Here is a 21,791-nt window from a genome sequence, read left to right as displayed (position 1 = left end):
GCTCTTATTTCTTCATTGTACAGAGAAGGCAACCGAGGCACAGAACGGTTTAAGTTATCCACCAGTGAGTCAGTCAGGGAGCTGGGTGCCTGGCCCCTGAGGCTGCTGTGAGCTAGCATCCTTTGTGGTTAAGGTAGCTGCTACTAGGCTGACCACAGTAAGCACTCCTCCAGGACCACAGACATTGTGCAGTACTGTCATCTTCTGATCACCTGCACTGCCTCCCCCAGCCTGTGGTCATGGGAAAGCCTCATCTACCAGTAGCCTAAGCCAAACACAATTTGGAAGTCAGGAAATCCAAGTAGAGCAGGTTTATGACTCACAGACTTGATTTGTGACCTCTGTGTACCTCTTCTTCATACAGCACCCCCCCATATGGATGTTAACCCAGGACTGGCACGCACACGTGGGTGTGTGACACGTGAAGCTTCCCAAAATCATACCCTTCCAGGGGCCCACATTTTGCTGTCATGCTTTCCTGCCATCATCTCAGAATTTCTAATAATGTTTTTACCTTTTGAGTTTGCAATGATGATGATGATTATTTTATTGTTATTATAAAGGTGATATAAAGAAGCATTATGGCTACAGAAGCCTGGTAATGAGTACATTTCTTTTTGGACAATGTCACCCCTTCCCTCGCTCTCTCCCAGTTTTTCCCTCCCATAACCACACAACAAGTTGTACAGTCCATTTTCAACAATGTGTCTAGTGAATACCACAGCCACATTTGTTCACCTTTTGTCCCTCCATTTCTGTGACCCCCTGTGCCCTCCCAAAGACAGATCAACAAAAAGAAAAGAAAACAAAAATAGCAACAAAGAAAATCCCTCTTCTTTCCATTTCCTGGAATTTACTTCAATAAAGATTATTTTATATAGTCAGATGCACATAGCCATTGCACCTTTGTGTTCCTCTTCTAAGAATATCCTCCTTTGTTTCACTGTCTGAACATCTAAGTGAATTTGCAAAGAAAGGTTTCATGAGTCCCAACAATGATTCCTCGTCCCAAATCCTTATGACTCCAACATCATAAATTACAGTAGACTAACAGTTTTGGCAACTGAGACCTCAGCTTGTGGAATATGCATGCATGTGACCACTGAGCTTGGTGAAGCAATACCCTCCAGAGGATGAAAGCTCTGGTGAACACTTTTACAAAGAGAGGAAAAGTTTAGCAATGTGAATTATCTCACCCTAATCTCACCCATATTTGTGTTTTTGAGTTAATAGATGTGTGTGTGTGTGTGTGTGTGTGTGTGTGTGTGTGTTTGTTGGTCCTGAGGATTGAATTTAAGGTTGTCCTTGAGTTTTTGTGCTCAAGGGTAGCACCCACTTGAACCACAGCTCCAATTTCCACTTCTCGTGGTTAATTGGAATCTCATGGACTTTTCTGCCCATGCTGGCTTTGAACTGTGATCCTCCGATTTCAGGCTCCTGAGTAGCTCTGATTACAGGAGTAATACATTTTTATAGTTGGATTTCTTAAGACACTGATTTATGTTTGTGTGGAGGGTGCGGGTATTTCCTGGAGTTTGAACTCCCAGCATTGTGCTAAATATGTAGGCACTCTACTACTTAAACCACACCCTCAGCCCGAATTTGTATTTAAGGAAGGCAAAGAAGAAATCATTCTTAGTCGAGTCTCTGTGAGAGAGGGGTAGGAATTTACCATTTCCCAAGTCTGCCTAGTTATGTGCTGGGCCTTTCCATTCTCTGGTCCTCCCTTGCTCATTTTATACACCATAGGACTGGGGTCCTAGCTCCCCCCCATCTCTTTGATGGGGATGACCCCATGAGGCTTAAGCTAGCCCCTTTAGGAAGCAGCCTGCCTGTCTCTGCTTGTCTGCTACCTGCTTCTTCTGGTCTGCATTTTCCACTGGAAATAAGGTGAAGTCCTACAGCCCTCTGAAAGATGGAAGGAAAAGCAAACAATCCTGCTGTGGAATGCCAAAGGGGCCCCTTCTGCAAACTTCCTTTCCTAATTAGGAGTTGTAATCCTGCAGAGATAGGTCTTAATCTCTGCAGGCAGGGAGAGCCCATAGCCTCTGGCCTTGGCATCCCTCCGCCTGGCAGCACATTCATCAGAAACAGCCTCCAGCCAGCTGGCTCCTTGCCTGCCACGGCAAGCACCCCCGCATTCTTCCCACTGAGGACCACGACTCTAGACTAAAACATGGGATGTGCGCACACATAATGTATAAGCATGATGATAAGAGTATTTGAATTTTCAGTAGTGATGGTTCTGCATGGGATTTTGCTGGCTTTCTCCTGTTTGTCTCCCTTCCCTTCCCCATTCTCTCACACACAATGTGCTCCAAATTGGTCTTGAACTCTTGATCTTCTTGCCTTAGCCTCTTAAGTAGTGGGATTATAGGCATGTACCATCACACCAACTTGGATTATTTTTTAACTTTCTTTTTGAATTTGATTGCTAGAGTTTACATAAGGGATCTCATGCCTTTATTTGTTAAAAGTCATCCAATCACTGATGCTCCGTTAAAACACAACTTTTCCCCCTCTTCTTAGTCTTACTTAGTTTTTAAACAGGAGACTGATGCAGTTTTCACGTGATTGTGTAGAAGACCAGTTTGGGAAAGTTCTCAAGTACTTTATTTTTTCCACTTGGCATCTTAAGTATAGAGAGTCTTCATACTTAGTCTGAATGCTAATGAGTCACAAGAGTCACAACCACAGAACATTCTAATTTCTGAATTCTTAGGGTTTTTGTTGTTGTTGTTCTTCTTTTGTTTGTTTGCTTTGGCAGTGCCAGGGATCAAACCTAGGGTCTTGAGCATGCCAAGCAATTGCTCAACACTGAGGACACTACATTGTCTCAAGCCAAGAGACACGTGAACTGGCTGTAAGAGCAGTCAGCTAATGGGACCAAATATCTGTCAGAAGGACTCAGTTCTTAGGAAAGGTTTAGTCTTCATCCCACTTTCACCCTCAGACGTTAAGTGAGGGAGTTGGAGATGTCTGAGCAGGCCTGCAGGAAGAACTAAGTCTCTGGACACCAAAACCCAAAAGTGGTGGCTGGGCTGGATGTGAGAGCAGGACTCAAAATGGGCTCAGCAATGGGGAGGGGAGGGCAGGGAAGCCTAAGGTATGACAGGCAGAGATGACCCCTCTCCCAGCAGAGGCCCTGCATCTAGACCCCACCTGCAGAAGGCACCAACATCTCTACTTGGGCACTTCTCAGCTGACTGGGCTGTTCTTCCCAGAAGAGTTTGCCTGTTCCCTGCACACACACACACACACACACACACACACACACACATCTTCCTTTCTGGCACCTCTGATTGTAGGACAGGGTGAGGTGGTCCCCAGATTATGGCAGGTACTCTACAGATGAGCTGAGGTGGAAGAGCGCATTGCTGAGCCAGTCAGGAGGAGAGCAAGGAGAGAAAGTCAAGCACTGGTATCATCTTTGAGTCCACAAAACCAAGGCTCTCTCTGTTCAGAATCCAGTGAGGGCACTGGGCTGGAATTGAACTGGCCAGTGTCTCCAGATAATGGCTTTGCAAAAGGCTTCCTGTGACATCAGATTGACCTTCTTAGATGTGAACAAGTCATCTCTAGCTAGCGAGATACTCACCATATACATGGTAAATAACAAACATTACTTGGCTCTCATCCTCAGTGGATCCAAAAGGAGGTGAGGGAGGGGTTCTCTGTATGAAGCGGGACAGACAACCAGCTACAAAGAGGGACAGAGCCAAGCAGAAGATGCTGAAGGTCTCAGAGAACCTCTTCCAGGTACTTCTAGGAGAAGCTTAGGAAGCCAACTAATATTTCTAGCACCAAGTGCTCTACTGAGAGCCTGAGTTCCAGAGGGGAAGTCTCAGGCCTGGATGAGCACTAAAGAGCAAGCCTAGAAGAGTCCTGAGGCTTGTGTGTGTGAGGGTGTCTAGTAGTGGTGAGCATAGCCAGCACTCAACAACTCATCAACTTCTGCCACATTCTCCTCCTCCCTCCTGACATCCTACCTAGACACCTACACACCACTTCACATGCACCAAAATTAACTATCTCCCCCTTTCTAAAAGTCATTCTTAATTCTTGGTCTTAGCTTTAAAAGTAATCTAGTAGGGCTGGGAAGTTGGCTCAGTGGTAGAGTGCTTGCCTTGCATGCATGAGGCCCTGGGTTCGATTCCTCAGTACCACGTAAGCAGAAAAAAGCCAGAAGTGGCACTGTGGCTCAAGTGGTAGGGCACTAGCCTTGAGCTGAAGAGATGAGGGACAGTGCCCAGGCCCAGAGTTGAGACAAAAAGCAAAAAGTAATGCAGCAAACAATTAGCATAGTATCCAAACTACCATGTTTCTCTACTTGAAAGAATTTCTATATAAAGTGCTAAGCTGGTGCTGGTGATTCACATCTGTAATCCTAGCTACTGGGGAGGCTAAGATCTGAGAATCTCAGTTAAAAGCCAATCTGGGCAGGAAAGTCTGTGAGACTCTTATCTCCAATTAGCCAGCAAAAAAGCAGAAAGTGGAACTGTGGCTTCAATGGTCAAGTGCCAGCCTTGAGTGAAATAGCTGAGAGACAGCACCCAAGTCCTGAGTTCAAGCCCCAGTATCATACCACACACACCCAAAATAAACACAATAAAAAGTGCTGTTATGACACAGCAATTCTAGTTCCAGATTGTGTATCCAACAGAAATGCATAGCATGCTCACTAAAAATGGAACATTCCAAACTGGAAGCTACTCAAAACCCCATTAACCCAGAATAGATGCATGGGATATATCTACTGGCTCTGGGAATGAACAATCTACCACTTTGTTTAGCACTGTGAATGAGGCTCACAACGTGGAGAAAAAGAAGCCACATACTTCCTTCAGTGTGATTTCATTTATATAAAGTTTAAGAACAGACAGACCTACCCCAGGACTGCAGACATGAGGGAAAGGGCTGTTCCTGAGGCAGAAACTAGGAGGGGCCCTGAGGGCTGAGGGTTCCTGGTTTTGTTGGGTTTCTTGATCAGGTGGGGTGTGGAACACTGGATTGTGTTCACTGTGAAAACTTGCTAAGTGGTCCAGTTACTGCTGCCACTGACCAGGCTTGTCATTCTGGTTTGCCTGGAATTGTCCCCATTTTTGTATTCAAAGTCCTGTCTCTTGGGAAACTATCAATCCTGGGCAAGCTGGGGCCCTTGGCCACCTGCCCAGACTGTGGGAAGTGTCCCAGCCACCTAAATGACTGAGGAAACCAAACCCATGCCATGACCCACTCCCCAATTTCTGCCAAGGACTAACCCTTTCCCTCCCCCTCCCCCAAGTTAAAGGCAGGGCCAACAGATAATCCTTGTGTCACCACAATGGGAAGCCTGCTGCAGCAGACCACGAGGCAAGTCTCTTATGATTGGATGGGATTCAGGGTCAAATTAGGCCCTAGGGCAATAAAGTCTGGACAGAGTGAGCTGACGAAGGACAATTTCTGCAGGGCTGGGTATTTCTGACAGACTCAGAAATCTAAGTCAGCTCGTGCCAAGTCCAGGACAATTCCAAAAAGGGCAGGCCAAATGCAGGGCCCTCTGGTGGTTCCTTACCAGGTGCAGGAGAAAGGCAGTACACTTATTCATCAGCGCCCCCTACTGGAGGGTGAAGACATGGGGAGAAACAGGGAACTATGCCCTAGGCTTTGGGGAAGTGACCCTGGGCGGGTGACTCTGAAGAAATGGATCCAAAACTGGGGAAAGCTGCCCTTACAAGCCACAGCAAAAGCAAAACTCCTGAGCATGTGGAAAAGCCCCAATGTACTGCCCCCTCTATGCATGTCAAAACTTTTGCCATAGCGTTACTAAACCCACTGGGCTTCATAGTCTCTGAGAGCCTTTTCTCACCCCAGGGGCAGTCTAAGGAATTTTTCAGGATCCTCTAGTTCTCTATGAAAGTATTGAATTTCCCTTTTGGGGTGTGTGTGTGTGTGTGTGTGTGTGTGTGTGTGTGTATGCAAGTGTGTGTTTATTTTGGGGTTTAAACTCAGAGCCTTGTGCTTTCTGCCAAGTGCCCTAGTACTTAGCCCATGACCACAGTCCTTTAGCTTTTAGTTTGCTTTGCAGATACATTAAGTTTTTCAGAAAGTTTCTTGTACCTTTGTTTGGGTTAGTCTCCTACCACAGTCTTCTCACCTCTACTTTCTGAGTAGCTGGGATCACAGGCATGTACCACCACATCTGGCCTGACAAAAAATATTTTCTACTGGATGCACATGCATGTCTGCATTTTGGGGAGAATATTCCACAACTGTGTTGCCATACATGTTCATGGGCACCTTCTGGGGCTAATGATTGTCTGGCGGTCTGATGCCTTAGTGAGACCCATCAGAATGTATTCTGAAGCTTCGGTAGTCCAACTATGTCCTCAGGCCAGCATGTGGACAACCTGGATGGATCCTGTTAGACGTGTGGAATCCGGACCTGAATCAAAGCCTGCAATCTGGGGAAGTGTCTAGGAGTTTTGGAGATGTTAATATGCTTGCAAAGACATTGGTCTAGATTTGTGCTTCTCCTCATTTTCTCCAGCATTGATCATTTAAATGGCTTACACCTGTAATCCTAGCTACTAAGGAGTCTGAGATCTCAGTCCATGAGACTCTTCTCTCCAAAGCAAGATGTGGTGTTTTTTTTTTTTTTTTTTTTCCGGTGGCTGAAATGGTAGACCTTCAGCCTTGAGCAAAAAAGCCAAGTGTATGTACATGTGTGTGCATGTGTGTGCGTGCGCTGCGCACGCACGCACACACACACTTTCTACCTGATTCCCCAAGTTCTAACAATGGCATTGTTTTCTGTTGTTTGTTGGTCCCATTTATGGACCTGCCATCAAAGGTACTACTTAATACACATGTTGGAATCAGAGAGGCTGCTGGATGGGGTCCCTGCCCCAGATGGGACTACCCTCAGAAGACATGCACCTGTTCTGTCTCTCCTCTGTGAATCTGGTATACAAGTTGGGGTGCTAGGTATACAAGGAAGGGTGGCTAACCCTTCCTTCCCTGACCAAGAGCCCTCGCTGTCCAACAGTAGGGACAATGAAGCACCCAACATGGGGATTTGGGTGTGTGTTCCCATACGTGGCTTCAAAAGTATGATGTAGGGCACAGACACCCTGAGGGCAGGGATGGGACCGTCTGGGAGACTGTGACCCTTCTCCCTGGGGCAGGCTCCCGTGGTGACTTGCCAGGGGGCTTCATTCCCCCTCCCCAGGTGCCCCAGGACTCACAGGATATAGCAGATGACCCCGATGCTCCACATGTCCGTGGCGTAGCTAATGGGTTCGTAGTTGATCACTTCAGGAGCCACAAACTCTGGAGTACCAAAAAGGACCTTCAGAGACCCTGCATTTTCTGAAATCAAGATGGAGAGATGTCAGTGGCCATTCCATCATAGAGCCAGTTCAAGGGAAGCGTTTCTGCTCTGGTCTGTGTCCTGGTCCCTGAGTCAGAGGTACATGGAGAAGAGCTCACTGGGTCTTTTGGCTGCTCTCTCCATAGATGATGGCTGAGACACTTGACATCCTTGTATGTAAGCACATCAACCACCAGGGAAGCCAGCAAGCCACACATGTGCTTCAAGTGTCCTAAGCAGGGTGAGGAGAGGAGGAGGCCAGGGAAGTGCCTGCCCTGGTGCTCTTCTGCTTGTCAGTCTCCCCGAACTAGCTCACAGCGGCAGGGCTAGTGACTCCTGTTCAGCAATCCCTCATGCTCACTGATTCTAGCACTCACATGGCCTGTGTACCTGTCACCAGCTTTCCGAGGGTTTTCCTCTTTGCTATACTCAGCAATTCTAAGAGGTAGGCGCAGTGCCCAGGTTGCTGAGGACAAAAGCAAGATCTGGGGAAGCAAGGAAATTTCCTATCTGCTTCACCAGTGATGATCAGGGCTTGAACCCAAGTGGTTCTGTCACAGAGCCAGCCTCCTTTCTCCTTTCTCTGTATTTAGCCTAAGCTCATGTCTTTCCTGCTCCCACGTACTGCCAGGATAGCAGGGGCAGGCCTAAACCCTAATGTGGGATGCTCAGTGGTGCATGTCAGCCCTAAGAACCAGGACTAATGAGCAGGCCCATTGCGTGATAAGGGCAGTATCTGTAGCTGGAGGATGGAGCAGGAGTGCACACATGCGTATGTGCGTGCGGGTGTACGCGCGCGTGCGCGCGCGCGTGTGTGTGTGTGTATACGTGCCCACGTATCTGGGGAGTGGGAGTGAGGGAGAAGGACAAGCTTGGGCCTGGAGCCACATCTGGTCTCGTTTAACTCTGCAGGGACTATAGAAACTACTCTTACAGCCCTAGCAGCCCTCACAGCATGGAGCTAGCACTCCCTCCCCCTACTCATTCCGTTTGTGGTGGTTACTCTCCATAGACAGGCATCCACACCTGTAGCAGAGAGATGGAGCCAGTTAAGTTAACCTAGAACTATCCTTCTTTTCTCAGGGTGGTGATATAAAGGGTGGCTCTGTAATTTCATGTTAACAGGGGAGTGGCCAGGCCAGGGAGTGACCAGTGATACCAGAAAGTGATGAGTAGATGCAGAGGACCTTGTATGTGAGCACACAGTCAGTGGCCAGAATGGCTTCAGGTTGGTGATGAGGTTCTAATCACTTTCCCCATTACTATATTTCCTTCCTCCTCAATGTGTGAATGGTACAGGGGCTCTGGAACACCCTGAGCTAGGCATGGGGTCTTTAAGCCAGCCCTGCATACTCCCTGGCTTGCATATAGTATCTTCTGGGCAAAACTGTGGTAAACCTTGGAATCCTACTCTACAAATTGAGATGCAGAAATCCTATATGTACTGCTGACCTTCAGTGAGCATCAATGATAGTGATAGTGTTTTTTTTTTAATATTTTACTTATTTTTACTTTTTGGTGGTACTGGGGTTTTGAAGTCATGACCTTGTATTTGTTAGGCAAGCACTCTACTACTTGAGCCACACCCACAGTCCTTTTTGCTTTAGTTACATTTCAGATAGGATCTTTTACTCTTTGTCTGGGCTGGTGTCAGACTATATAATCCTCCTCTTTCTCCCACCTCCTGTGTAACTGGGATTACAGGTGTATACCACTATACCTGGTTTATTTATTTTTTTCTGGTGCCAGTCCTGGGACTTGAACTCAAGTCCTGGGAACTGTTTCTGAGCTCAAGGCTAGCACTCTACCACTTGAGCTTCAGCTCTTCTTCTGGCTTTTTTTTTTTTTTTGTGTGTGTGGTTATTTGGAGATAAGAGTCTCATGTTTTTTCCTACCCAGGCTGGATTCTAATGACAATCCTCAGATCTTAGCCTCCTGAGTAGCTAGGAATGAGCCACTAGTGCCTAAGCTGGCTGGTTTTTGAAATAGGATATTAACTTTTTTTTTGGCTGGGGCTGGCCTTGAACTAATGGCCTCAGCAGCAGCAGCACCACACAATACATAGCTAGTGTCTGTGTCATGCTTTCTGTTCATAAGGCATTGCTATCACCCTACCTCTCTTGCTCTTGGTCCTCCTGAGAACCCTATGGGACTTTGTAGCAGGAGGGATTGCTATTAACCATCTTACAGATGAGGAAGTTGAGTCTTATAGTCATATAGCAATAAGTGGCAGGTGCTACACTTGAACCTGAACAGTTTTTGCAGTCTCTGACTTTGCTCCCAACCCCATCCATTCTCTCTACTACCTAGTGTGGGAACATAAACAGCCATTGCCCTAGCACAGCAGTGACCCCAGGACAGATAGTTGTCCTTACCCAGCCTTCGGGCTAAGCCGAAGTCAATGAGCTTGATCCTGGTGCCCGTCTTGTTGACACACATGATGTTCTCTGGCTTGAGGTCCAGGTGCACGATGCCCTGCTTGTGGATATACTCCACTCCTTCAGAGATCTGCTTCATGTACTTGATGCACTCCCGCTCCGTCAGCTCAAAGTCCTCATCAATGATGCGCTCAAACAGCTCACCCCCTGACACACTGCGGGGACAAAAGGAGGTGGGAAGAACACTGTGAGAAGACCAGCCTGGGGCCAGGCTGGTAGAGTGGTTGGCCCAGGAATACTGGGGAAGGGGTAGAAGCACCCTGCGACGCTTCCTGAGTGCCTGTCTTCTGGTACGGGGAACCATGTCCCACGTCTGCCATGCTGCTGGGGACTTGGGAAAGTGTCTGAAATCAGGGAAGCTCTCAGGAAGGCAGTGTCAGAGGTTGGTGTGAGTGGAGAATCTGGGCATTATCTCCTCAGCAAATGGTGACCATGAAATAGGCTCTTTCCCTTATATGATCAAAAATGTACAGGGGAACATTCCTGTATCCTAGCAGTATCCTTGAGTCACAGAGAACTGACGTTTAAAACAGTTTATATGAGCGTCTAGTTTGCATAAGCCTGCGACAGAAAAAAAACGATCTTCAATAATAAGAAACCTCAGCAAAATTTCTGGAATTAGTTGGCTGTGACCCACTGAACTGACACTAGATTTGCTGACTGCAGCAAATTAGTTTACTCCCTCCAGCCATGACTATCTTGTCTTGCCATGACGCCTTCCCTGCCCAACCTGGAGGCATAGACCTTTCTATGGAACACTGTTTTTAGATTCCAGCCACTCCCAATCCAAGCTGCTGACTTCTGGAACCCACACCTGGGGGTCCTCTACTAACAACTGCCAGACAGCCAGTGCATCACCCTTCAGTACAAATGCATGACCTTGCTGCCCAGGCCCCATCTCAGCTCAGGTCTCTTGTCCCAGTCCTCTTCCCACCTTCCTAGCTCACTCATGGTGAATTTGAAGTGTGTGCTTGGTAGCCTAAGTAGCATCCACATATTTTTTGTTTTGTTTTGTTTTGCCAGTCATGGTGCCTGAACTCTGGGCCTGAGCACTGTCTCTCAACTCTTCAGCTCAAGGCTAGTAGTGCTCTACCCCTTGAGCCACAGCACCACCTCTAGCTTTTTCTGCTTATGTGGTGCTGAGGAATCGAACCCAGGGCCTCATGCATGCAAGGCAAGCACTCTACCACTGAGCCACCTTCCCAGCCCAGAATCCACATATTTTAAACTGAATTTTTTCCAGTAGCCTCTAGATGAAGACTGAGTGCACTTCATTCTGGGATGGTCTTTTTTTTTAAGGGCTGAGACCAGGACTTGGACTCGATAATTGATGCTTTTGCTCTCTGGCTGGTGCTCTAAAAAACGAAGCCACACCTCCAAGCCCCTGGGATGGTCCTAATACAAGGATAGGTGTCACTACTCTTATGGGGAGTCATTGTGAAGACAGCAAGGCATGGAATTTGAGTCCTGTTCCTGCCTTTTACAGGCTTCATGACCTCAGGCAAGTTAATCTTCCTGAGCCCTAACTGCTAGGATGCAGAGTGCTTAGGAATATAGGAGCCTTTGTAAAGTCATGCCTAACTCATCAAAAGTGCTCAGAACATATTATTTGGTATCATATGGCAGGCCAGAGAATCTCACTCACTGGGAGACATAGACAGGGATGACCAACAGAGCCTAGCACACCACATCTTATCCATTTGCAAGACCACAGGACCCTGTTGGAAAGTGATGGGAGGAAAGCGTGTGTGTGTGTGTGTGTGTGTGTGTGTGTGTGTGTGTGTGTGTGTGTGTGTGTGTGTGTGTGTGTGTGTGTGTGTGTGTGTGTACAAGTGGCCACTAGGAGGAGCTAAAACTTTCAACTAATCCAAGAAGGTCCTGGCATGGCCAGCAGGTGGCACCTTTTGCCTTGAAGCCCTCAGTTTCTCGGCCAAGGCTCCAAGGACAAATACCAATCTACACTGTAAAGATTTGGCCAGTTCTTAACAGCTCTCTGCTTCAATTTTTTCATCTGCAAGCTGTAGATGAAAAGAACACCACCTCACACAGATGTTACAAAGATGGAATGAGTTAACACGAGTGCTCAGAAGGGAGAAGTAAGCGCATGCTAATTATCAACTGTTACATTTTCAAAGAATTGCTTGGGCTCTTATTGGAAATATGGTTTTCCAAGCTTTTCCCCTGTAGATATGACTTTGTAAAATCTTGGGAGAGATCCGAAGACCTGAATTTTTAAGAGGTTTCCCAGGTCACTCTTAGGGGCAGACATATTTAGGAATACTGCCTTATTCCATTTCCACTAAGAGGAGGAGCTGAAATTCACATCTCGGGAGAAATTTCTTCCTAGTTTCCCCATATGAAATGATTTGCCCTTTCGATATACCTTTTCTACACTTGTTGTATTGAGTCTTCCTTGTTTGCTTGTCAAACAAACCTGGCTGTTCTCCAGACTTTCATTTGTACCTAGAAATATCTGGCATAGACAAGGTGCTCCAAAATGATTGCTTTTAAAGTTAAAATAATTCAGCACAAGCAAGCATGATTTTCAGTGTCCTTGGGAGTGTCTGAGCAACCAGTCATAGATATTAGAACTATAGAGATAATTATTGTTGCATATCTAGAGATAATTTACTCAATGTCAGTTCAGATAGGTTCTGGTCTAGTCAACTATATTTAAAACTGTTGGAAACTGTTCCAGTGATCTACTGCCTAGGATGGGAAGAGTTAAATCAGGATTAATGGCTTGTGCGTTTTTCTTCAAAATGCTCAGGAAAATGGGTAGAAGATGTTGGTTTGATAGAAAGAAGCCAGCCAAAATTGGCAATAGAAAGCTGATAAATACTTAGTCACTTAATAAATTGATTGTGAGTGAATGAATACATGAATGAATTTCTACCATCACCAATGCTACCTATTCAGAGGGACTGTAGGCCTCAGCTAGCCCTTCCCAGATCCTCTTCCTGTCTTACAGCAGCCAGCTGGATACTTAGATGGATTTTGCTGGGAGAAGAGCAAGTGTGAGGCCAGCCTGCAGTGGCTCAGCTGAAACTTCACATCCTCTCCAGCATTCAGGGTCCCACCACAACTTAGAGTGTCCTAGATAGTTCCACAGAGGACAAGCCCAGGCCTCAGGCAAAAGGCCAGAAGATCCTGGGCTTCTCAGCAACTCTGCAGCACAGTAGGGGCTGGTCTAGAAACCAGAAATCAGAAAGGCTGAAAAGACACACCCATTCTTATTTCCCATATTATCTCAGGCAGCTGAGCAGAAGCTAGGAACCCTCAATTACATGTTAATTTTTCTATATGAGCAGGCATCACCCTTTTCTTCATCTCAGTTCCTTTATCAAACAAGGAAGGCAAATTGTATTATTGACCGTCAGCCTTCTTCCTATTTGTGGCTAAGTCTTAGATTAAAGCTAAAGGGACATAGAAATGGGGTTTGAGCTTCTTTTCTCTTCTCTGGTTCAATGATTGTCCAGGGGTGAGCTCCAGACCCTGAGTGCAGGCAAATCTTCTGGCATCTGGACTTGTGAGACTTGTTCCTGTCCATGGGGGAGGAGTGGGGTGGAGGGATGAAAGCCAGACCAGCTGAAACCTCCTTACATTTCTCTCTACTTTTTCCATCCAGCTTGCCAACTCTTGATTCCAAGCTAAGTATGGTATTCTGCCCACTAGTGCTGCTACCCAGGCTCAGCTCCCCCTGCCCCCTCTCACGAACTTGCCCAAGGTTTAACTTCTAAAGATAAGACATTTCTCCACATGTCCTCACATGCCCACACTGCCTGGACCAAGCAACCAGCTCTAGAACGAATAGAAAAGCTGCAGCCCAGAGATGGTGGAACATGCCTAATCCCCAGCTATTTAGGAGGCTAAGACAGGAGGATTGCAAGTTCAATGCCCGTCTGGGAAAACTTAAATAAGACCTTGTTTCAAAATAAAGTAACAAAAAGGGCTGGGGATGTTGGCTCAGTGGTAATACCTTACTAGGTTAAATACCTAGTACCATACAAGTAAGAGAGAGAGAGGAGAGGAGAGGAGAGACGGGGAGAGAGAGAGAGAGAGAGAGAGAGAGAGAGAGAGAGAGAGAGAGAGAGAGAGGAGGAGAAGGGAGGGGAGGGGAAAAGAGGAAAGCAGGGGAGAGGAGAGGACAGAGGACTTCAGCCTAATGGGATTTTGGTAGGCTGTGATGAATGAGATCACAGACAGTGGCTCAGAACTTCTTGAAAGTGGTTAGTAGGGTATGGAATTTGAGTTGAAGCATGAGATACAAATGAAGATTTTTTTTTCCCGAATCTTTTTATCATTCTGTAGAATAGAATACTTTGGGAGGACTTAGACGGATGTTAAAATGCTCACAAAATGCTTTTAAGTGGAAAAAGGACCAGGGTACAGAAAAAGTCAGTGTGTGCTATGGCGAATAGACCCCCACAACAGAGCACTGTGCCTATCAGCCTTGGGAGCATTCAGGAAGGGGCCTGAACACCCTCTTTTGTGGATAGTAAAAATGAAGATTGGCAGAGTTGAGTAACTTATTCAAGGTCAAAAAACAAGTCAGAGGTGGGGTTGGGATCTGAAGTTAAGAGTTATCTGATTCACATCCGTGCTCTCAAGCCATTTTTGCCTGTTCTAAAATAGACATTCTGAACAGAATGTCTTCAAACACAACTTCAGTGAGGAGAGAGGGAAGGGGACCATTCTATTTGTCATGCCTCATCTTCTCTGGGGCAGAATGCCCACAAGCTGATGGGTCTTTTCCAATGGACTGAGATCCCAAAGTTCAAGGCATGCAGTGAATATACCCATTCAAGTGAACATACCCAACCTGGTGCTCCTTCACTGCTGGATATTACAGGCCTGAGCAAAAAGATGTATACATGGTATAAATAATGCTTGCAAAAACTAAAGACTGGAGATCATCTGACTACTTGCTAAGCAGATAGTCTAAATGCTGTGTGATATACCTATCAAGTGAGATCCTGTGGGGGTACTGGCTATTACAGGGATTTGCTGAAAAGGGCAAAAGCGTCGTTGTAAGTACTATACATTACCTTTGTGTTAAAAGGCAGGAAATGGAAAGCATCTATATTCATATATGCTTGCATTTTCATAATGAAGCCTCAGAAGAACACATACAAAACCAACAAAACTGTTTCCGTCTGGAAGCGGTGCTTTAACTTGCAGAGAAATGGAATTGATGGTGAGTAATACTGTATATTTTCTTGTAATTATTTGGTGTGATTATGTATATTCAAAATTCAGATTAAAAAAGGGAAAATGCAGATGTAGATGTTGTGAAAGAAACCTGGTATCAGTGTGTATTTATATATATGTGTGTGTGTGTGTGCTGTGTGTGTGTGCATGCACACGCATGTATGCAGGTGTGCACAAGTGAGGAAGGACTGGGAGGTAAAGGAAATGAAGGATTCTGGGAAAATCTTGTCTGGAGGTCATCTGATCCATTCCCTTGCCTCTGCATAAACCCCACAGAGAAAGTGCAACTCTGATAAGTGAGAAGTCAAAGAGCACAAACAACGGAAGAATGGCAAAGGTACAGCGGCAGGTTCTACTCCTGGATTCTGAGCCCTTCTTTCTTCCAGAGAAATCAGACAGTTACCTGACCTTTCTTTTCCAGTTTGAGCCACCTGAACGTGAGAATGCCCCCACATGAAACCTAGAAACCAGGGACAGCTTTGCCCTTACATACACAGGAAGATGCGAGAGGAAAGGACACAGGGGTCCTAGAGGAGCCCCAGCTATGGAAATGCGCTCCGAGCTGCAGATGGGGCTGCAGTTCTCTTCTCACTGGCCAGGTCTGGCATAGGCTCATCATATCCCTGTGTGTAGTGTGTTCTATCTTGGGGCATAGGAGGCTGGAGAAGGACAGTGTGGGGGACACAGGCAGGGACTTGTGGGCTCCCAGTGCCACTCACATCTCTAGGACCATGACGATGTTGGCCTTTTCCTCGAAGGCATCCACACACTGGACTAGCTTGGGATGGTGGAGGCAGTTCATGATGCCAATCTCCTGCCGAATGTTCTCTTTTTCTTTTGCTGAATATGCCTTGAAGAATTTCCCTGCCCAGATTTTTCCAGTTTTCTTCTCTACAAGTCGAAAGACTTGTCCAAATTTTCCACTGCACACAAAGAGGGAGGAGAAAAAGAAATCACATTTTGCTAAGCTTTGTATTAAAGTGGCCCATCTCTTTTTGGCTTAAGGTTTTTTGTTTTTGGAACCCAGCCATATCAGCTACCATGCAGGGACACAGATCACAGAGCCACAGTGTAACCCTCTGGCCCTTTGTGGAAAAGTTTACTGACCCCTGCCGTAGATGAAGAGCACTTCCATGCAAAGAGACCCCTGAGGTAAGTTGAGGTTATTCTCAAATACAGAATTACCGAGTGGCTGCCTTCCTTCCCTTCCACTCCCACATGGATGCTTTGGGGACTGCCCAGATTGGACACGATTCTTCTCGGGAGCAGGAGGCTCCTCTGGGACATAATTATAGTGACAAGGTGATTCCCAGGGCTGCTAAGAATTCTGTATGCCTTTGTTTCCCTGAGCCCCATCCTCTTTTTTTCGTCCTCTTGTATTCTTTCAGGGAGTGAGAGATGGGGAAGATGGATACTTGGTGGGGTGAGCTGCAGGTGCCCTCCATTCCCCTGGGCAGTGCCAGTCAACAGTGATGAGCATGTTCATCCTGTGAGGACCGCTGTGTGTGTTAATGAAGCCCCAAACCTGGCACTGCTGGACAGCAAGGACGTGATAACTTCTTTTTGATTAAAATTTTTTTTTTTGCCAGTCCTGGGGTTTGAACTCAGGGCCTGGGCACTGTCCCTGAACTTCTTTTGCTCAAGATTAGCACTCTACCACTTGAGGCACAGCACCACTTCTGGCTTTTTCTGTTTATGTGGTACTGAGGAATCAAACCGAGGGCTTCATACGTGCTAGGCAAGCACTCTATAAGCCACATTCCCAACCTGATTTAAAAAAATTAAATTAACTGTACAGAATAATGGGCTTCATTATGACATCTCCATACATACATAGCATGGACTTAGATCATATTCACTTTCCCTTCCTCATTCCTCTCCTTCCTCCTACTGGAGGCTTAACTGCTTGTGTGGATCAAGTGGAAGGCAATGTAAAGAGAAGCTGATCTAGACCCTGTCTTCCCATTTCAGTGTTGTACTATGCACCAAGGCACAAAAAAGGAAGACCTTGTGCAAGGTTCCTGGAGAGCTGGCCTGTGGAAAACCACAAAGAAACAACTCCAGAGAGAACCTACAGTGGAGATGCATTCATGGGTCCATCCCTCAGCAATCCACAGAAGCTCAGCCTAGGAGGAAGCTGAGCCTGGGAAAAGACAGGAAGAGGCACTGGGTTTAATTATGACATCTGTGCACCCCCCCACCCCGCTCCCCATGCCCAGAGACAGCATTCCACTCCACTTACGATCCTAGTCTCTCTTCAATGTCGTAGAAGTCAGACACTTTTTGTTCAGTATTGACTGTCACTGTCCGGTAATCGACCTCAGGCTCTTTCTCATCTACAGAGCACAGGTCAAGGTGATGGTGAGTGATCAGATCCCCATGATCATCCCCTTCCATCCAAGAGCCTGTCCCATGGATAGGTGTGTGCACTTACCATCATCTGACACCTCCACTTCATCCTTTGGCTCTGAGGGAGACAAGGGGGTAGGGAGGAAGGATGCAGTGGTTAGAACACAAGGCCCTTGAAAGCAAGGGCTTTCCTGGGTATCAGCTCACCTAGGCAGCCTTTGGGATTGGTCAGGATAACCTGTAAACAGGGTCACCGGCAGACTACCAGGCTCTGGCTTCCTCATTCCAGCCAGCTCCATTCCTCTTCCAGTCCTCATCTCCACTCCTTCCCATCTCACCCCATGGTCCCCACACATGTCCTCCTCCATGTCTCTTCTAGTCCCTCTGGACTTTCAAAACCTACACACAGTTGTAGCAATCCCTTTCTGCCCTGCCTTGAAGGTCAGTGACTCAAAATTGCTTTCTAGGTCAAACCCAGTTACCAGTTGTTGAGCATTTGGTATAAAATGACAGCAGTGTGGCAAACATCTTGCCCATTAGGTGGGCATAAAAAACAAAACACATACAAGGCAGGGTCTCACCTTCTTTCTTGAAGCTTATAATTTCATTGGAAAGGAAAAAACAGCTATACTTGATATACTTGGTAATGGAGCACGTACCATCACAAACAGGCAAAGGGAGGAAGGCATTGTCAAAGCAGGCAAGAAAACATCAGAGTGAATATTGTCAGAAGAAACAGCCCTTGATCTGGGTCTTCAGGAGATGATGGGATACATGGAAGGGTTAGTGACGCACAGATAAAGCCAGCAAGTCCCTCCATGAGGAGGGACGGATCCCCATGATCAGGATGGATCTGGTGAACCTCGCCATTTGTCAGGAGTGATGGGAGAACAACCTCAACTTTCCACCATCTTGATGGAAGTCTGACCCTCAATAACAGAGCTGCTCTGGCTTCTCAGCCTTGGCTAAGTGCCTTTCCCTTTCTGGGCCTCAGTTTCCTTGTGTGCTAGAGGAAGTTGAATGGTGTCTTTCAGGTGTCTAAGCTAGCACTGCCTAGATGCAGTGTTGTAAGATTGATTCATTGGGCTCCTCAGCCATGGATTGGGCCATGTTCTAGCTAATCATCAAAGGAGGATTCCTGTGGGAAAAGAGCAAGCATGTGACAGAAATCAGAGAGAAGAAAAGATCACTGAAGTATGTTTGAGTATAAGTGAATGTGTGTGTGTAATAGTGTGGATGTGTGTGAGTGTGATTGTGAGTGGGTGTGAATGTGGGGGAGGAGTGTGAGTGTAACAATGTGTGGCTATGAAAAACAGCATGGGAATGTGATTGTGAGCATGTGACTATGTGTGTGTATCCCAGGGATGTGTGAAAATGTGCAAGAGAATAAGAATGAGATGGGAAAAGACTTTCTTTGTGGAAGGAAGACCCAGCACAGCAAGACTGGAAGACAAAGGATAGCTGGCAGGTGAGCATGTCCTATGAGGGGACAGCGTGCGGGGACAGTGATGGTCACACGCTGCGAGGCTCTCAGAGCCTCAGGTCTGTTCTAGGATGGAGGTGTGGGATGGGGAGGAGGTGCAACTGGACCTGTGGACAAGCAAGCCCATCTGTCAGGCTGAGGAAACACTGGAACCTAAGCAGACAGAGAAAAAGTAACCTGATCCCACACAGGCTAAGTGCCTCTTGGTGAAAAAGAGTTCTGAGAGTTTATGAGCATGAAACCAGAAGCTGTGATCTGTTTAGAGTTCTTCAAATGCTGCTGACGAAGTTTAGTTTTAGAAAACTAAACAGAGAGGACTGGGAAGAATCACAGAAAGGAAGCTGCCATGAAATCAAAAGAGGAGGAGACAGACAAGGACTTGAGGTCTTGCTGTGAAATAGCGGGGGTGGGGCTTCCTAGGTTGCCAGGATGTTGGTCTAAATAGTGTTACCAAGCCCATGCTTCAGGGCATCAAGTGATGAGTTAAACTCCTCAATGACTAGGTTGACTTGAGAGTCATGTGTCTGGATGCTGTAGCAAAGTCAATGTTTAGGGAGATTAGAGATGTTCTGCCCTGTGTATGGCACCCTGTACTATACTACACAGTGAAATCCACGCTGCTCTGGATGGCAGAGCACTGTCATCAGGAACAATAAGTACAATTATTTTGTGGCCTATGGCAGAGCCTTGGACATCTCTGCTGTGGAGACTCTGGCAGCTGGTGGTTTGAAGGTTTTGATGGGTCTATGGAAGGTCACTGGAAGCAAATGCTACCATGGCAAGACTTATCAAGAAATGTTAGGTGTTTCCAGTTGGGAATTCTGGAATGACACGATTGAAAAGGAAACCACACAATTGACAATGGTAGTAACAGGGCTATGAACTGTTTGTTCATCAGCTCACGAAAACTGTGACTCCAGGGACCATTTGCAAAAGCCTCACAGGGAGGAAGGCTTTAGGCCTATGGAAGTCATAGCCACAGGTTCCACACGGGGCCCATAGGCACACGAGGGGCAGGGATGTTCTGATTAGTTCAATAGTAATATTTCAAGCATGGTTTTACAGAACATAGGAGATTCAATTCCAGTGTTCACTGAATGACTGGTGGATGCCAGTCCCCAGTCCAGGTCTTAGAGACAAAGCAGCAACTGTGCTGACCTCCACGTGCCTGTTCTGAGACAGAGGTTCTGGTTTGCAGGTGCCTTTTCATTTGTCCCCTTGCCACATCTCCTTGGTATAGTAAGAGGACCAGAGGGTTCTAAGAAGCAGGCTTTCCCGGCCTGTTGTTTCGGGGTGGGGGTGCAGTTTGTGCTCTGCTAGTGACAAGAGTGGCACAGAGCTGTAAGCCACGAGGGTCTTTTCACTCACTTGGCACCAGGCATTTTCCGGGCCAGCCTTAGAGAGGTCCCACTTCCAGAGCTGACTTCTCCCCACCACTCTGACTTCAGCGAGGCAACCACAGAGCTGGCCTGGCCTCCCTCAGGAATGCCACACCAGCCCTTACCTTTGCCTCTCCCATGCGCTAGTTGGAGTACCAAACTCCTCTCCTTAGGGACTGGAGGCTCACTGTTCAGTGTAGCCTTACCGTTGGGCATGCACAAGACCTCAGGCTTCTGGGTCTCTGTTTCCCTTCTCATCCTGCTCTGCTCTGTTGGACAGGCAAGATGTCCAGAGCAGAAGGATAGGAAGAGAGTGAGGGAGAGTGACCACAGATCACTGGACATCAAGTGCCATGAACATGACAAAGGGGACCACTTAGTTCTCTTCTTGCCACTGCTAAGGAAGGAGCTCAAATGGCAGAGAAAAAGAACTTCTGCTAAAATCATTTTAACCTATTCAGAATGAGTTATGAGATCCGAGGGCTAAGTGGAAGAGCCATTTGGCAAAGGGTCTTGAGGTATTTCTGCCAACAGATGAGAGTCCTATCACCCTGGGATGTGCTGAGGATCAGTGAAGAGAATCAGCTGAGCGGTGGGACTGGCCACCACTCCTCCAGGCACACTGGCCTTTTCTGTAGCAGAAGAGTGCTGTATGGATTCCCAGTGGACACTAGAGGGCAGCCTGGCCCTTGGATACAGCCTCTGAAAGCCTAGCAGAGTTGTAGCCTGGGATAAGACCACCCCAGACTGTACAGCCCGTGGGTTGCACGAGGGGGACTGGGCAAGAAGCCTTCACTATAGCTGTTTTGTTGATAACTACTGTAGCCTAGGAAAAAGTAGGATCGGGAGCAAACATGAAGAAGTTAAAAAGCCAGAACAAAATGTGGGTGAGAGCCCCCACCATTTTATCCTGTGCCCAGAGCTCTGTTCACTTGGGCTTGCGGAGCTGGATGGGGAGTTGTCAGGCTAGGTGTCGCTCTGGAGTAGAGAAGCCCCTGGAGCTAATGGGAAGCCTACTTGGTCCTCCATTGAGTCCCCAATGCCCTGGAATACAGTAGGACTGCACAACACCTAGGATGAATGAATGGGGTAAGAGCTGAGGTATAAATGAAGGATGGAACTGAGAATCGGGATGAAGTAGAAAACTGAAGTTGTCAAGGTGAGGGGCAGGAGGAGGAGTGGTATGGTGTGAATGTTAGAGGGGTACTCACTGAGCTTTGTGGAACAAGAATTGATTGGCTCTGCTTTTGCTATGGTCACCATAGCTCACTGTTCTCCTGCTCTAGCCCATCTCTAAGCCACCCCTCCCTCAGTCTCTGAAAGTTATTCTGTTCAGAAGTAGAGAGAGAGGCAGGTGGCTATCTTGCTTGGTATTCACAGGCATCACAGCAGTGCACAGAAGGTTTCTGCTTGCAATCCCAACCCTTAACCTGTCTCAACTTCTGCTTGTCAGGCCTAAAGCTTGCCAATGCTTTCTCTTTCTTGGATCTCCAGCTGGGCCTGGGATGAGACCGCTTCCTGTCTGAAAGCCTTGGGTGGCCTGGACCCCTCCTTTGGATTTCAGGCAATTTCACCATTTC

At 47.0% G+C, this 21,791-nt stretch overlaps 1 protein-coding gene across 2 annotated transcripts in view; it reads right to left on the bottom strand.

The window, feature by feature from the left end:
* The window catches only part of Mylk (myosin light chain kinase), a 195,090-nt gene that overhangs the window by 18,950 nt on the left and 154,349 nt on the right, over positions 1-21,791 (bottom strand). For both annotated transcript variants that reach the window (XM_013019424.1, XM_013019423.1), the window contains 5 exons: positions 17,435-17,467; positions 17,243-17,336; positions 15,720-15,923; positions 9,727-9,944; positions 7,227-7,350 (listed from right to left, as the gene is read on the bottom strand). In XM_013019424.1, the coding sequence (XP_012874878.1) occupies positions 7,227-7,350; positions 9,727-9,944; positions 15,720-15,923; positions 17,243-17,336; positions 17,435-17,467 (673 nt within the window). The remainder of the gene's footprint in view (positions 1-7,226; positions 7,351-9,726; positions 9,945-15,719; positions 15,924-17,242; positions 17,337-17,434; positions 17,468-21,791) is intronic.

Source organism: Dipodomys ordii, unplaced genomic scaffold (genome assembly GCF_000151885.1).
Source record: "Dipodomys ordii isolate 6190 unplaced genomic scaffold, Dord_2.0 Scaffold45, whole genome shotgun sequence".
Taxonomy (NCBI): domain Eukaryota; kingdom Metazoa; phylum Chordata; class Mammalia; order Rodentia; family Heteromyidae; genus Dipodomys; species Dipodomys ordii.
The sequence above is the reverse complement of the archived record's forward strand: the minus strand, read 5'-3'. Positions and strand labels throughout refer to the sequence as shown.